General features: G+C 37.7%; 2 protein-coding genes across 3 annotated transcripts; one reads left to right on the top strand and one right to left on the bottom strand.

Annotated features, from left to right (window-relative positions):
• Nucleotides 1-173: 173 nt before the first annotated feature.
• On the bottom strand, nucleotides 174-9,141 carry cfap251 (cilia and flagella associated protein 251). 2 transcript variants are annotated; one of them, XM_028033910.1, is made up of 20 exons: nucleotides 8,567-9,135; nucleotides 7,803-7,943; nucleotides 6,603-6,712; nucleotides 6,400-6,508; nucleotides 6,081-6,161; nucleotides 5,916-5,993; nucleotides 5,784-5,825; nucleotides 5,449-5,705; nucleotides 5,175-5,354; nucleotides 3,986-4,236; nucleotides 3,710-3,861; nucleotides 3,038-3,214; nucleotides 2,676-2,860; nucleotides 2,481-2,595; nucleotides 2,230-2,393; nucleotides 2,045-2,135; nucleotides 1,076-1,219; nucleotides 773-1,001; nucleotides 559-648; nucleotides 174-457 (listed from the first exon to the last, which is right to left on the bottom strand). In XM_028033910.1, the coding sequence occupies exons 1-20, from the start codon at nucleotides 8,765-8,767 to the stop codon at nucleotides 306-308; spliced, it is 2,949 nt and encodes a 982-aa protein (XP_027889711.1). In that variant the 5' UTR covers nucleotides 8,768-9,135; the 3' UTR covers nucleotides 174-305. The 2 variants fall into 2 exon arrangements, with proteins under 2 accessions (XP_027889711.1, XP_027889712.1); XM_028033911.1 differs by lacking the exons at nucleotides 174-457; nucleotides 559-648 and having other exon boundaries at nucleotides 825-966; nucleotides 8,567-9,141.
• A 1,011-nt stretch (nucleotides 9,142-10,152) lies between these two features.
• Nucleotides 10,153-16,211, top strand: LOC114154630 (rab5 GDP/GTP exchange factor-like). The gene is made up of 9 exons (XM_028033917.1): nucleotides 10,153-10,405; nucleotides 12,657-12,835; nucleotides 12,911-13,038; nucleotides 13,356-13,507; nucleotides 13,586-13,655; nucleotides 13,742-13,877; nucleotides 14,324-14,418; nucleotides 14,882-15,138; nucleotides 15,223-16,211. Exons 2-9 carry the CDS (start codon nucleotides 12,678-12,680, stop codon nucleotides 15,571-15,573), a joined length of 1,347 nt encoding a protein of 448 aa, XP_027889718.1. The 5' UTR covers nucleotides 10,153-10,405; nucleotides 12,657-12,677; the 3' UTR covers nucleotides 15,574-16,211.
• The last annotated feature ends 378 nt before the right edge of the window (nucleotides 16,212-16,589 follow it).

Here is a 16,589-nt window from a genome sequence, read left to right as displayed (position 1 = left end):
GCCATTTCAGTTAGACTTCCAATGGACATATTTTTTGTTTCAAGTTGCAATATTTTTAGTGTTTGAAATTAAAAAGGTTTCAGGAAAAAAAGCATGCATGAAATCTTTGTAGTAAAATATGTTTTCAAATACTATTTCAAACTAATCTGCTTTGTCTAGATTCTAGACAAACATGAGGGGATCTAAATTCACATTTATTCTTTTAAATCAGAGCACACATATAAACATTTAGTAGAAATGTAAGAACATATTATACAGGAAAATCCTGAAAGAGTTTCAAAGGTAAAATCTTGAACACATGTTCTTCATGACTTGCTGGCAGGTTGTTGATGTCGTCGTTCCTGAGGGGAAGTTCTGACTCTCTGCTTGATCCCCAATGGTAAGCCAAGGATCTGACGTGTAAAAAACTCCACAGATATCCTTTCTGGGATCATACTCCCCAGTGAACATTTCGTAACTGTGTAGACACATTAAAAAGGGATGACTATTTTTCAAGATTTTTTCTTATTTGATTTTGGCTTCTATTATTTCTGTTGTCATTGTTTCTGATTTGCTCACCGAGTGCCTCCTCTTCTTGTTCTTCTTTTTCATTGACCCCCAAAAGGGTGGTAAAACACTCTGCTACCTCGTCTTCTGTCATGTGCTCTCCTGTGGTTCACATCACAGATCACAATAAGTCTATGTGGCCATTAAAACAGAGGAGGGTCCTCTTTCATGCAAAAGTTACACAGGTGAAAACAGAGTCGAACAGAAAGATGAAGGGTCTGCGTACCTCGAGCCTGTAGAAATTTTATCATCTCACTTTTGTGAATAATAGGATTCCCAACAAGATTATCTTTTCCAAGAACATGAAAAGCTTGAACAAGCTCTTCACTGGAGATGCCGAAGGCTGGTCGATGATTGATGTACAGCTTGATAAAGTCCTCCAGGTCGATATCAGTCACATATTTTCCAGTTTCAGCAAATCTGCTGAATTTGATCTCATTGAACATTTCTTCTAACTGGTAAAGATAACACACTGAGCTGTAACAAAAGTTCTTATGACTGAAATAGTTTTTTTGAATTGTTCTTATACCTCTTGTTCTGTAGGAAAGTGTCCCAAAGCTCTCATTAAAATGGGAACTTCTGACAGAGGAATTTTGGTAGATACTTCTATTCTCTTCATCATGTCAGTGCCTTGATGTTGAATTTGGCAGTAAAAGAAAAAGTCCTCCATTTCCTAAAGATGCAAATGCTTTAAATATTAAGAATGTGTTCTTAAAATTAAAAAAAATGGCTTTACAAATAGGTGTACATTTCTGTCTCTATCTTGTAGAGTCCAGAAACTCAAATAAGTACATGAGGATGAGCTCTGGTCTTCAAATAAAGACTAAATTGTACATGTCTTCTCAAAGCTGTCACATGAACAAAACTATCATACATTTCAGCTTCAGTAGTCTTTTATGGAGTTTCAAAACTTTCTGATGGTGCATTTTCTTATTGACACATTAAACATGATTAAAATACATTCCAGTGTGTGGGGGTTGTTTGCCCAGAGTGCCAAACAAGCTAGAAGCGCCTCTGGTTACTTGAGATTTTGGATTTCTGTTGCCAGAGAAAGAACATGGTTGCACATTCTGTGTTTCTTGATATGATGAAACACTATTTTTGTCCCAAACAGCAAGAAATGTAACATGGTGGGGGTAAAAGGGAATCTCTTGTTAAACTGGGGGCATCGTTTATGCATATTTCATTGGAAATGTTTTCTTAAAGAGTCACAAAAGAAGTTACTGAAATATGTCACAGCTTTTCCAGTCAGATTTTTAATTGAAAATGCTCATTTTTTATATCATCAGTTCTTCTGTCTTTGGTAGATGTGCTTCCAGACATGTCAGTAGGTCTCAGTAGCAATATGATATTCCCACAGAGTGGATGATAAGCCGAGTCAGCTCCTCTACTCCCCAGATCACATCTTAAATGCAGTTAAGGCTAACATAATAACATTATGACTCTTCTCCTGGTAAGCCAAATTAAAGAATCAGCATTTGTTTAACTATTAACTCACCTTGTAAAATCTGCCGTCTCTTCCACCCTTGATGAGTGAATAAAAAGGATCCATGTCCTCTCCACTCAAGGCGGCTGCTGCGTCCAGCACGCTGTGATAACAGGAAAGAGAAACAGGATCAGGCCAAGTCGTTGCTCTGTTTTTACACTGTCTCTGGTTGCTGACTTGGTAGAAGCAAAACTTACTCTAAGTTCACTCTCCATGACAGAACACTACTGTCAGATCCTCCTGCAGTAAAGACAAGCTTGCCATCGTAGGAGCAGGAAAAGGTAGACACCCCTGTTGGATGGCAGATCAAAGCACTGGACTTGTAGGGGTTCCCGTCCAACGGCAAAATCTGGAGACCCAACTGAAGGATGCAGGAAATCACTGTTTCAGTTTTTAAAGATCGTACAGTTAAAGATCAGCCAGAGTAAAATACTGCTCCAGCACTGACCTTATCGTCTGTGATGAATGCCAGGTGATGTGATTTTGTCTTAGATGTCGTTGACTTGGGAAGAACCGCAATTTTTCCAATTGGAGAACCATAGGTCGGGCCAAGAAGTGTCTTTCTATTTTTTATTTAAAAAATGTATTACTTACACTGTAATTGGAGGTGACAAATCAGATTTAGTCTCATGACTTTACGGACCTGCACATCGTGGTGGTGCTGTTGAAAAGTTTCATCTTGTAATTGTCTGAGGCAACAAGAAGGAACTCCTCTGGGTTGAGAAAAGGATACCAAGTCATGCACCGTGGCACGGCACTTTGCTCTATACGCTTTATGCTGAGGAGGAGGAGCTTGTTGCTCTCACTCTTTTCCAAGTCATACTCCACCTGTTGCTCCATACAACACATACACAGAGTTACGTACAAGTGTACTTCATTAAATTAAAATATGATCAAAAAGTTAATGAATTTTAGTAACCCAGTTCAAAATGAAACAACATTAAGTAAAGTAAAAGTAACAATAAGTGAATCAGAAAATATTAAAAATAAACGATGTGAATTAACTAGTTGACGGTCCAATCCCAGGGAGAGCAGTCGTGGTTTGGCGTTGTACAGCTGAACCCCAAAAAGAAGATCTTGGATGGGCTTGTAGTGAGAGCGGTACCTGCCCACAAACCTCCACCGAGACGAAGAGTCTTTGTAACCCTCATTGCGGAAAAGTGATACCGTTCTACCAGCATCCTAATAGAGAGGAGACACAAGAAAGATTAAGCCCAATTTTTTTTCCCACTTTTTCTGAATAAAATCAGTGGTCCATGAAGGAAGTAAGGATACTGTCAGAGGTATGCAAATAGTTATCTCATGAATAAGTTGTTTGTCTCTCTACTCTACTAAGCTGGGAACAGGATGAGATGGACCATTCTGTTCTTGGAGAAACCGGTTTCAGCTAGTTCAGAGAGACCCCTTTACTTCTTATCTTTAAGTTTCTGTTTTATGACCGACCCCCACCCCGCTTTCAATAAAACCAGGCTGCTGCAGGGGAACAAGTTGGAGTTGTTCTGAGGCACCACTGAGACTCTCCCCCTTTGCAAAGGCTGAGACTCTCTGTGTGGTTCTTTATATGTACAGATTAAAATACCCAACAGATACTCTTTTTAGTTTAACTAGAACTTTAACAGCTGATCAATGGTGTATCAGTAGTTTCACTGAGTAAAAAACCTGATGACGCAAACTCACTGCAGTGGCAAGGTACTGTGAGTCATGAGAAAAGGTGATCAGATGGATGCTGTCTTTAATGCAGTTGAAGATTTCCTCAGGCTTATTTTCCAAAGTGGTGGCATTCAGTATGTAAACAGCTCCAGTCCTAAAGCCCACTGCCAAGAATAAACCTGAGCAGAGACAAAAAGACAACTGATGGATGTGAACCATATTGCAAACAGCAGATAAAACTGGGCATAGGAAGCAGTCTCTGATTTTTATATCATGCATCTTTCAAGAAGCAGATCTGCTCACCTTTTGGGTCAAAGGTAATAGACTGAATCTGCTTTTCTGTCTCAAAGATCCTGTTGCCAATGATTGCTTTGCAGTTATAATCCCACAGTCTTAACATGCCTTGTAGGTTGCCAAAGGCTACAGCTGGTTGAAAAGGATGGCATGTCAGTGCATGGAGAGGGTCATAATCATTCTGAAGAACGGTCTGAATGACTCTGGTCTGGGTGTTCAAATGGATGATTTTGGCATTGATTGTGGAAATGATGAAATTCCTACAAGAAAAGAGACTAAAATAAAAAAACAGTGCATTGCAAAATACTTTTGTCAAATTTCAAGCTCAATCTTCAATGTATTTTGTTGGGATTTTATGTGATCGAACAACACAAAGTAGTTGGAATGAAAATGACTAATTTCAGCATAAATCCATAAGACCTCAGAAGTTCCTTAGAGAAAACTGTGAACAAATAGCATCATGAAGACCAACAATTGCTGCAGACAGGCCAGGGAGAAAGATGTTAAAAGGGGTTAAAAAATAATATCCTAAGCTTTGAACATCTCACAGAGCTCTGTTTAATTCATTATCTAACAATGAAAGGAACCTGGTACATCTGAAAACCTACCAAGACCTGTGATTCCACCTTAAATGGCAGGGAGGGTAAGGGATCATTAAGCAGAGAAGCAACTAAAGGGTAGGGATGATGACCCTAAGAATACATAAAAGCTGCAATGGAATAATTTCCATAACACTGAATGCATGTTGTAAAGCAACTTGGATTAAGACTATATGGTAACACTTGAAAATTAATGCTCACATAAGCTTGCCTTTCAATCTGAGCTATTTTGAAAAAAAGAATGAAAAAAAAATTCTGCCTCTCAATGCTTAAAACTAGAAACTACCTAACAATGTATGCAGCTGTAACTGCAGAAACAGGTGGCTCTACTGCCTCTGGAGTACAAATACATGCTATTCTCATCAAGTTTTTATTTTAAACTTTTTTTTTTAAATCATGTTTTTTTCCCCTCCATCAACTTCATTCGTCTGCTGCTTTGTGTTGGTTTGTCTTATAAAATCAATGAAACAGCAGTTTTGGTTGTTTAAAAACTTTGAAAGATTTTAAGAGGTATGGCTACTTGTGCTGGGGTCTGTAGTATTGGCATTTTGTTTGTCAGATAAAACAGAGTAGGATGCATTAGACTGTACATCTACTACCTGATAATCACCGGGTCCACATCCAGAAAATAGTCCTCCTCATCATTGTCTTTTGGTAATTCCTTGGAAAAGGAGATATATACTACGGGATCCTGGTTGAAATCGGTGTACCAGTTGACAAGCAGGAAGTTTTCATCATAAAACCGGACATTACCTTGTATGTCACCAGTTACTATAAAACTGTAAGATTAGATGACATAAACAAACTGGTTACAAGGTCAATTTTATGTACAAGTAAATGTCAAACACAGTGAATATTCACGGCTCTGCGTACGTATCAGTTATGGTGAGAACAGTGATTGGCTCTTGTTGGATGTGGATTGTCTTGATTCCACCCAAGGACTTGGTCTGTTTTTCAATCAAGTTTTTACCAATGTCCCACACCACGATCGAGCTTCCTATGGCTTTCAGGACCAGATTCTTTTTCCAGTGAAACACTGAACGACTTAGACACAAGTCAGCAAAGGGGATGCTTTTACTGGGATCGGTAGTAAGCTGAGCAAATACATCTGGATCAGTTGCAGGGGTGACCTGCAACATATGAAAACATCATTTAGATAAAACATGCAAACAATAGTTTAAATATAAACTTTCAACAAATATGTTTACTTTCTTGAGGTACAGTGCAAAGTACTCCAAGCCTTCGCTGTCCTGAAAAAAGACAAAAAGTTTTAGATGCACTCATTCTTTTAATGCCAACTGTATATTTATGTTTTCCAAAAAGCGATCATGTGAAGTTACCCATTTGTAGATTAACATGTGAGTTTTACTGCCGCTGAGAAGCTGACTGCTATCATTTGGGTTAAAGATGATGTGATCCTGCAAAATAAATTAACATTATAATCCAATACCTCATCGATACAAAACACAGGATTTAGATGATTGAAGAAAAGAAAGCATGCTTACTTGAAAACCATGTTTGGGATTGAGTTCAGCTTGGCAGAGACATTTCTGTTCTGTACTGGTCCAATCCCAAATAAGCACACTCTGGTACAATCATAAAAGATAATTAGATGCACATTGTGAATAGTGTTGTCAAATCCAGTAAGAAAAAAAAGTACTATTTAGGTTGCATTGATAATGTTACTATGTAAACCGCTTTCAAAATTACCAGGACCTGGTTTCTCACTAACACCATTTGATTAAAAATACAGCTTTCAAACGCTTTTTATTAATATTTGCTATTTGTTAATACATCTATCAACACTTATTCTTTCATACTCACTTGAAATTCTGCATTCCCAAGAGTTGCTAGGTATTTTGTGTCGCTTGAAAACCCTAGAGCAGCAACACAGCTGCCAGGGTGGCACTCAAACAATGTATTCACAGGAATACTGGAAGATTTATCACAAACAAGATTAGCCTCATGAATCATAGTCAGGACAGGACACAAGGAATACCTACGTCTACTAAAAAATGAAGCGTTACCCAGAGTAGGAGTCCCATATAATCACCATGTTCCTTGGCCCTGTGTCGACTGTTGCTATCCAGCGTCTGTCCTCACTCACACACATGCATGAGATGGGACAGGAGTGACCCTAAAGATGATAAAACATCTCACCATGCAGTTGAGATTATTATTCCACTGGTTCAAAACTGAACCAGTGGATTAATAAACATGTTAATGAATAAACAAACAAACAAATGTGCATGGGCTAAAAATGTTTTTGTTAGACCAAAATATTGCATGATGATGCAGCAACAACTGGAATTAAACAAAATAACTTCGTGTTTCCTGATTATTGGATTGTCATAAAGCTAGCACTCTTTGAAGCTATGGTCTGTTTCAAAGGGGTTAAGACCTGGTTTGGACTGATCTGAAATCCTAACTGCAAAGTTAAACATCCTGTTTCAAACCTTAACATTCACAGCCCAATGTTTAACATGTTTGTGACACTTTACTGCATTATAATATATTCCAAAAGCATTCATATCACATAATGGTTTTTTGTTTTTTACATTTGGCATATTCCAAACCAAAAACCTCATTGTAATTAATTGATATTTTATGTAATTCACAACACAAAGTCACCCTGTTATTAAACTGAGTCTTTCTCTGCGGGATTTGATCGCAGTATAGATCCAGCTATTCTGTGAAGACCTATAAGATTTGTTAGAGAACATCTGTAAGGTTGACATGAACCAAATTGCATTGAAATTGAACTTTTTAGCCAGATTGCAAAACAGTATTGAACATACCATAATATTATGCTACACATCATCAAGCTGGTAGTGGCAGGATCATGATGCAGTATGGTGCAGTTGACCATAAGCGTTCAACTGCAATGTAATGTTTTCGATCAAAACATGAAGAAAACCTGTGGTAGTCTGAAAAAGACTTGACACTGAGGCTGACATTCACCTTTCAGCAGGGCAACAGCATTAAGAATACAGCCAGATCTACAACTGAAATCATTTTCTAATTTATATTAGAAAGCCACATCAACTCAAAACCCACTGTCTATTGCTTTGCAGTGACATATAATAAAAATAACCCTGATATGCATGTTGTAGTATTGGGTTTTGAGCACTTTTGCTGTTTGTATGATACTTTCACCACATTGTAATCCTCAAATTAAATAATTATTGATACTTGGGAGAACTTGAATACCCAGTGTGTGTTTTTACCTGCAGAATGTGCTGGGAATTTAAGGTGTGATTGAATATGACCCCAACATGAGCCGAGGCATAGACGAAAATAAGCTGATTGCTGTCTTGCAGACTGTAGATGGGGAGGACAGGATTCATCCCGAAGACCCTCTCCAGTGACTCAATGAGAGCAAGAAGAGAACCAATAAAAGTTGAACTTATATTTTATTATGATAAATGGAATATTTGTATTACATATTTTCTGTGCTTTTACACAGTTGCATCTCAGGAATTGTTTATATAATTTTATTCAGAACCTAAAAATATGTAAATATAAGCTTACAGACAGTGGGATATAGTTCAAGTGATTATTCCTGTTAATTTTGATTCTTATTGCTAATGAAAACCAATTCAAAAATAACCTTTTCAACTACACTTTTCCATTCCACTTTACTTTCCATTATTCTACTTTGATATGGCACCTTTGAAATGGCTATCTCCTTTAGCCCCTTAATTGCCCCCCCTCCTCCCTCCTCCCCCAACGCTCACATGTCAGGCAGAGCTACCTTGAGGACTCGGTATCCCGACTATGATGAGGTAAACTAAAACCTTATGACTGTCATGTAATATTTTAATTTTCTAAGTAAATTATGGGTTTTCATTAGTTTGCCAACCGTAACCATCGAGATGAACAGGAAAAAAAACCGCTTTAAATATATCAAACTGTCTGTATGTAGGCTTAGTTTCACTCTCTGAATTTCTGAGGTTATTATACATTTGAATATTTCATTAGGCTTACTTACCAAGGCATGCATTGCAGGACGAGCTGCCTCCTTTGAGAAAAGTGTGTCTTGGGTTGCTGTGTAGACTTGAGACTGCCCATGCATGTTGCTTATGTCACATGTTGTTTGGACATTTTCTTCCTCACCTGCATGTTCACTGATCTGAGGTTCTTCTGCACTCGTCAAGGTTGGTTCCTCGGAGGACTCGCTGCTTGCTGACATGATGCCAGAAGACCAAACACTCTTAACTTTTCAATGATGAACTTTGAAGAGTTTCTTCCAGGTTCTTCCAAGTTCAATCTGTTCAACTTCACGCTTAAACTGATCAAATTATTTGGCTGTTTTGCGGCAGGAACGAAAACAAAAAACCGTTGGGGCAAAATGTTTACTAGCGAAGCGTTTCGTTGCTTAGCAACGATACAATAAAGTGGGGTGTTCCGGTCAAACGTTTCAAATTAAAAGCTTAATTGACCATGATTGTAGGAAAATTAAGATGCTACGAAAAATATTTAGTCATTTCACTTTCAGTCCAAGATATTAAACTAATATATAGAATCACTGCCCACAGAGTGATATATTTCCGGAGATTATTGTTATGATTATTATAGGTATAAAAAAACAATATTTAAATCCTCTTTGAATTAAGATTTTTATGTACCAATAAAAATTAAATTTAATGGTCTTCATTGTGTATTCACAACCATTAGGATGCTGCAAAGACCGCAGCACCCTCCACATGGGAGGGTAAGCCAAAAAGACATTTCCCTAAGTGGATCGCTGTATTAATGGAAAACTTAGTGGAAGGAAAAAGTATGGCAGATTGAGGTGCAACCTTAAAGTATTAATAGCACACATAATATACAAATATGTTCACTTCTATATATAATGTAGAGTACAGAACCTCTACAAAATAGTTCATTTTGTGAAAATCTTCAATATTCAGGATGTTACAAAAATATAGGTCAGAATCAAAAAGATTAAATCTATTTGGCAAGAACCAAAGAACCTTAAAGCTTGTAAATGACATCTAAAAGTTTTGTTTGAATTTTTCTCGTGTTTTTTTAATTCTCTGTCTATTTTTCTTTATGTCACATGACATGTTTTTTGCTTTGTTTTTATATTTTAATTTCAGATTAAATTTCTCCTACTGTTAATACATTTACCGAGTTAAGCTCCACTTTGGTGTTATGGTTATTGTCATCAGGAATATATTGTTCGTATAAACAGCATATTTTATCCGCTTTCAAATAAGAATTAATGACCAACTTTGAATAAATATCACAGAAAACGTGAAGTGTTCTCAGAATAATGACTATTTTTGAGTCTTAATAAATTCCTGTCTTCTAAATGTCAAGCCTTCTTCATTGGCAGAGGAATGTCTAACACGGATTTCAAAATAAAATGCAATCATAAAAAGACCATAATCTAACAGAGACATGCGTAGTCAGTTGGAATACTTTTTATTCATCTAACGTAAAGATTAGTTATTTTTAATTGTAACGAGATATTTTTTGGGTAATTGTGGCAGATTAAAGAAGCGACCGCACATACAACTTTTATTTTGAAAGCATAATTTTATGTTGAAGTGTCTCACTCTTCACAGCGTTTCCTTCCTACGTTCTTCCGGTTCCACAGGTTTCAGAAGTGGTCGAACTTCTGACTGCGTCAGATCTGCTTAACTTTTCGTTGGCACGCAACATTTTCCTTATTGGTATTTTATATCCTCAGGCATCTCCGTGTAATTTATCGACTTATTTAAAGGTTGTTACTGAGGTTGAGTGAATTATGAGGAGTTTATGACAGAAACCTTTCTTTAAGTGAAGAAGCTTGGGATGATTCTTCCCGCTCGTTGAGTGACAGGTGAGCAGCAATGATTTACTGACGGATTTACTGATTGTTTTATGCAAAGGTTGAGGTGTTGCTTTGAGTCAGTCAGCATTAGCTCCAGCACCGTCAGCTGACAGTCAGTCGCTCTGACTTTACAGCGATTAGCAAACGGCTAACGCCAATTCTCATACTAAACTAAGATTCATGGAGCTTCACTTGCTATTTAACCAGAGAATCTGCATTAAATTTGTTTAGGCTTTTGCAAAAACCCGTAGAATTTATTTGTAGTTTGAAATGTTGCCAGGAAATCTTAAAAGTTCTGTAACTTACAACTATTTTCATGTTGCTTCTGACATTTTTCAGTCTGAGGTTGAGTGTGCAGGTGCACCTCAATAAATATCTATCCTGGTTGGACCTCCTTCTATATGAGTTACTGCATCAGTGCGGCGTGGCATGGAGGCGATCAGCCCCTGCTCTGTAGAATGTAATGGAAACCCAGGTTGCTTTGAGGGTGACCTTCTTATGTTGACAATTCTCTGAAGATTATTGTGTTAGGACAGTTTTCTGGCCAATCAAGCACAGCAGCACTGTGGTCATTGAACCAGCTTTTGGGGTCTTTGGCCCTGTTGGCAGATGCCAAGTACTGCTGGAAAGTGAAATCAGAAAAGCCATAAAGCTTATTATCAGAAGGAAGCATGAAGTGCTCTAAAATTTCTTGGTACTTGTTCTGACTTTGGAATTGATTAAACATAGTGGACCAACATCAGCAGATGACATGTCACCCCAAATCAACACTGAATGTGGAAACTTCACACTTGACCTCAAGCAACTTGGTTTTCTATAATTTTAAAATCCTCCGAGAAAGAAAAATAGTGGGTTTCACTATTTGCAAGCAATACCTGTTAAAATAATTGAAATAACCCTTGAAATCACCTTATGTCCAGGGCATATTAGTTTGACTTTTTGAATTGAATTACAGCAATAAATAAACATTTCAATGATTTAATTTATTGAGAGACATGCATATTTTCCATAAAAAACTAAAGCCCTGATTATCATTTGTTACACCAATAATGCAGTAGTAACAATGCTTTTTTACACTTTGTCAAAAAAAAACAAAAACATTGGCAATCCTTGCCGTTTTAGACAGCTTAATGAACCGTTGTTCTGATTCAATCTTAATTGGAGCAACTTGTGAAGTGGAGACAACAAACATTCCTGAATTTGTGTTTTGTACAACCAGGCTGAGATTAAGAGATTTTAGATTTTATAAACTCCAAAACTGGACAAAGCTGATTCCAACAGATTATGAAAAGACTGGGGAACAGACAGAGTACAAAAAGGGTTTGCAACACGAGTATTTTCAAATTTAGAACAAAATTATTACCCCTAGTTTCTCTCAGAGGAATAAAGCAATAAAAATAAGCTGTAATATTATAAATATTACCCTAACAGATGTATGAAATAAGAGCTTGCAAAAGTGGGGCCTGCTCAGGATTAATCCAGTAGTTATTATGTTAGGGCTCATTTTATGTACTAGTAAAAAAAATACTGGCACTTATCTTATACATTTGAAACTCTATTAACCAATTTCTTGCTGAAAATGATTAATATAGTAGTGTATTGATGCTTCCTTTTATTATGTTGATGAAAATTGTTACAACTCCTTGTTTCTACAAATCTAAAGTTGTATTACGGCCCACACAACTTAAGTCAGATGTAAAATCTATGGGATCATATCTTAATTTAGTCATATTTTGTCTTATTGTAATAACTGGAGCAGATTATTCTGTCTGTTTCTTACAAAATAAATCTTAATTCTTAAAAGTCACTTTTAGAGCTTCTTAAATTTATCTTTTTTATCTATCAAAGGTAATGTAGCTGTCTAATCTGAATAAAAACCTCAATGCTACATCATACTAGAAAGTAGAAGTGTATCGGGCATTTATCAGGTAAACATGAATGAGAAAAAGAAAAGAAAAATCTGGAAAAATAATTATTTTCTGTCCCATTATTCCTTCCATTTTTCTATGTGTCCATCTATCCACCAACATGTCTGTCCACCCATTAATTTCTCTATCCATCTAACCATCCACCCATTCCTCTATCCATTTGTCCACATCTCCATCTGTCCTTTGAGTTTAAAATAAATCAAAGTTGGAATCTGAAATTATATGAAAGGTTTTCCTGAACACTATGTATTAGGCCTGGGTGTAGAGTTCATACATCGGTTTCTGTCAATATTTTGCCACTTAATTTCTCTTCCTATGATTCATCTATTAAGGTTACCTAAGAAAGTGCCATCATGTGGACAGACAAACAAAGAGGGCTCAGAGTTTCCCAGGAGGAGCTGCTTTGCAAGAACGCCTGTGGGTATTATGGAAACCCAGCGTGGAAAGGCTTCTGCTCCAAGTGCTGGAGAGAGAGATCACGCCCACCTGGATCACAAAGACAAGACACGAGGTGGACGATTTACTTTTGACACACCATCAGCTTTTCTGTTTAAAACATGATTCTGATGTATTATCCTCCTTGCAGACCCAGCAGCGATGGAGCCCCACCCACATTCTCCAAATTTGAGGAGAAGAAAAACATTGAGAAGGGTCGACGAATAAGCACAGTGAGGCGGCTGTTCTGGGGCAGCTCTTCACCTCCAAAACCCCAAGGTTGGTCTTCTAAGCTGCTAAGCTTCTTTTTAGGCTGGACTGTATTCTTAATAAAATATAAAAATAATGGAATACGAACTTAAAGGCTATCAAAGCGTTATATGTCTGCTAACAGGTAGGTTGTCAGAATGATGTGTTCAGATTTTCCTCCTCGCATAGCGTTTTGCTTGTTGGTTATGTAGGTTAATATTATTGTCATTAAAGTTTGTGGTTGTTTTGTTGGAAAACTCCTTCTAAATGAGATGATAATGTGCAGTTTTGCAGAAATAATCTTGTGGATGATTGTTTGACCTTGCATCCACTTTTTGTCTTTCCAGAGACCTCTGAAAGTCACACTAAGATGTTAAAAGCCTATGAGAGCCTTGAGCCTGGAGACTTCACTGGTTTTCTAAAGATCCTGCGGAGTCCATCTTCTCAGCGTCTGCAGTCCCGCTGCACAGCTTTCCTCAACACAATGGAGGCTTATCATGTAACTATGTCCACAAGTATTATAGTTGCTTCCTTTTTAAAAAGTGACATCCTTATCAAAGCCTGGCACCATTTTCAGAATCTGCAAATACAGAAGCAGTCGGACCTTGTCCAGGATTTCTATCAGTCTTTTGCTGAATATTTTAGAAGTGAGTACAATTGTTGCAGTTTGTTCGGATCTGTTTTTTCTTAAACTTAGAAGAAAGATGTTTAGTAGTCTTTTTTTTGTTTTCAGGCTTTTCAGAGACTCAGGTCACTCAGATAATGGAGCATGTGGAGAAGCTTATAATGACTCGTTTGCACAAATGGGTTTTCTGCCATGACAGCTGTGATGATGAACAGAAGGACCTGGCTCTTCAGCGCCGAATACGGTAACGCGGTTAAGAAATCAGTAACTCATCTCTGAACGTAATTAGCGACGCTCATCCCTTCTGTTATAAACAGAGGGTTTCTTCGCAGTCTGGAAAAAGATTGAATTAGTTTGAATTATTTTTCAGGTTTTGATATGTTAATAAAGTAGAATACAGAAAAAGGTTTTATCTTTCCTCTTCCTCAGACCTAATTTTTTTGCTAATTAAAATATAAACTAAAATTCTGCACTCTGATTCCATATGCATAAAAAAGTGTATGTGGAAGCCCTCAATTGGATGATCTTTACATCGGCCTATTCATTTATGTTTTTTTTCTCTGCATACATGAAACTAGGTTGCAAAGTCTGAAGTTTGAAAATGTGTACATTTTAAACTGGTAATTTTGTAGGAACACTTTAAACATTGGCTCTCAAATCTTGATTCTCATTGATCATTTTCCTTTTCAGCTCCCTAAACTGGGTCACACCACAGATGCTGAGTGTGCCTTTTCCAGATGAAGACACCCCAGTCACAGGCGACCCCTTCCTGCCTGCCATCACAGGTGATTTGCCTCACTTATTGACTTTATTGTGGACCTTTGGAAGCTTTCAGTCTTTAACTAACTTCAGTAAAATTGTTGTCCATCTCTTTGCTTAACTATTTAAATGTCACAACATTAAGCAACTAAATAAAGTTAAAGACATGTGAATGCATTGAAATAATTTGATATGCCATGGTTCTCAAAATGTGGTACGATTGATTCTCAGAGGAAATATTAGTAACTATCAACAATTTGAAACAATTTAGTAAATTAATAACTAAACTAATGTGGAACGAATCAACCAAAATAGCCGTCGTTATCGTTAATAGTTTTTTCTAGAGTCAACACAGAAAATTAGAAGTCCAACATATTGTGGCAGACACGGTTTGACATATCTTGTGGGTCTTGTTATAAAATGCCTGAGAACCAGGGATTTAAAATATTGTCATGGTTCATTTATCTTTTTTTTTTTCCTTTTAATCAGCCATAATAGAAATGGATGCCAAGCGAGCGCCGCAGGACAAGCTAGCCTGTGTGTCAAAGTGCAGTCAGCACATTTTTGAAGCGCTGTCCACCTCCAACAATGAGCCTGCAAACGCGGATGACTTCCTGACGAGCCTGGTGTATGTGGTGCTGAAAGCCAATCCGCCTCGCCTCCACTCCAACATGCAGTACATGATTCGTTTTGGCCTCCCTCACAGCCTCATGGCTGGAGAGAGCGGCTACTATTTCACAAACTTGGTAAGTTGTGTTTGAAAGCGCTCATCCTTCATACACCGCAGAGTTGGGGAGATAACCCAAGCTTGTCGTTGTCCTCTGCTTCAGTCCTGTGCGGTGGCTTTCATTGAGAAGCTGGATGGACCAGCACTCAACCTCAGTCCTGAGCAGTTTGACGGCTACATGCGAGGTCAGCGCGCTCCTGCTGCATTAAAGAAGGCCAACGGCACTCAGAAACTGCTGGAAGAGCTGCAAGGAAGGCAGGAGAAGCTGCACCAAGGTGTGGATGCTCTGAATATGCAGCTGCAGAAGTGGGTCCAAGTAGTTAATTCCCAGCTGGATGAGGCAACGAGCCAGTTCGATAAGGTACAGAAGGAGATAACGGCTCAGACGGAGGCCTCTGAGGTCGTGACCTCTTCAGCTGAGGATGGATCCCAACAGAAGGAGGAGGAACAGTAGTCTGAGTGTGAAGCTCTAACAGAAACGGTCTGAGAGCCCACCAGAGGCATCAGAACCCCCTGGTGTGGTACCTCATGATCAGCACTAACAGACGAACGCTGCTGGACAAACGAGACCTACATTCCACTGACAGATTTGCACAAGTTTCCAATCAAAGAGACGTGACTCATGAGATGAAGAAAGGAGGATGAAGGAAAACTTGAAGGAAACTTGGGACACATTTGTCCTGAGGCATCTGAAGGGCCAAAATATCTTTATCAAGTTATTCTAACTTTATTGAGGTCATTAAAACACATGCCAGCTTAGTTTTATGCATTAACACAAAGGCACTTCTAACACTTAAAGGTGCTGAACACAAAATGTTTTCCCTTATGTCATGTACCGCAATGACTTTATGGTGACAGGTCAAAATGTGAACTAGTATCAACCACTACAAGTTTACAAGGGGATGTTTGTGACAAAGGTTTCTCAGAGCTGTCTAACTTATAAAATGTTTTTCTTTGCAATTTTGTGTAACACATTTCCATATGTGATGGTGTACAAAAGATGTTTACAGTTGTTGATTTATGAAGAAAATTAAAGTTATATTTTTGTTCAATAATTGAATCAAATTATAGATTAAAGCGATTTGATTTACAGATTGTGTGACTGATTTTAAATTTTACCCTGGTTTGACCATTTTTGCTATTATAAAATTTAAGTTTAGACTAACTGCAGAGCAGAGAGCTGACCTGAGATACATCAGCTTTATGAACAAGATGCAGGTTTAAATTTATTGAGAAGAGGAAACAATGACAAACATGAAGAGGAAATGGAAATCATATTTGGATAAATCTAAATACTTTGTAAGAGGCCAAAGAGGAATTAAATTTGAAATAGGTGTTTGAACAAAACAACACCATACAAAACAGAAAGTAAGCATAATTTTATTTCATACCAACAAGACTAACGATATGGAGTAGCCAGACCTGAAGGAACCTTGACTACAATAGAAAACTTACCAAGAAATGCAAAGC

This window comes from Xiphophorus couchianus, chromosome 12 (assembly GCF_001444195.1).
Source record: "Xiphophorus couchianus chromosome 12, X_couchianus-1.0, whole genome shotgun sequence".
NCBI lineage: Eukaryota > Metazoa > Chordata > Actinopteri > Cyprinodontiformes > Poeciliidae > Xiphophorus > Xiphophorus couchianus.
This window is presented reverse-complemented; position numbering and strand designations above follow the sequence as displayed.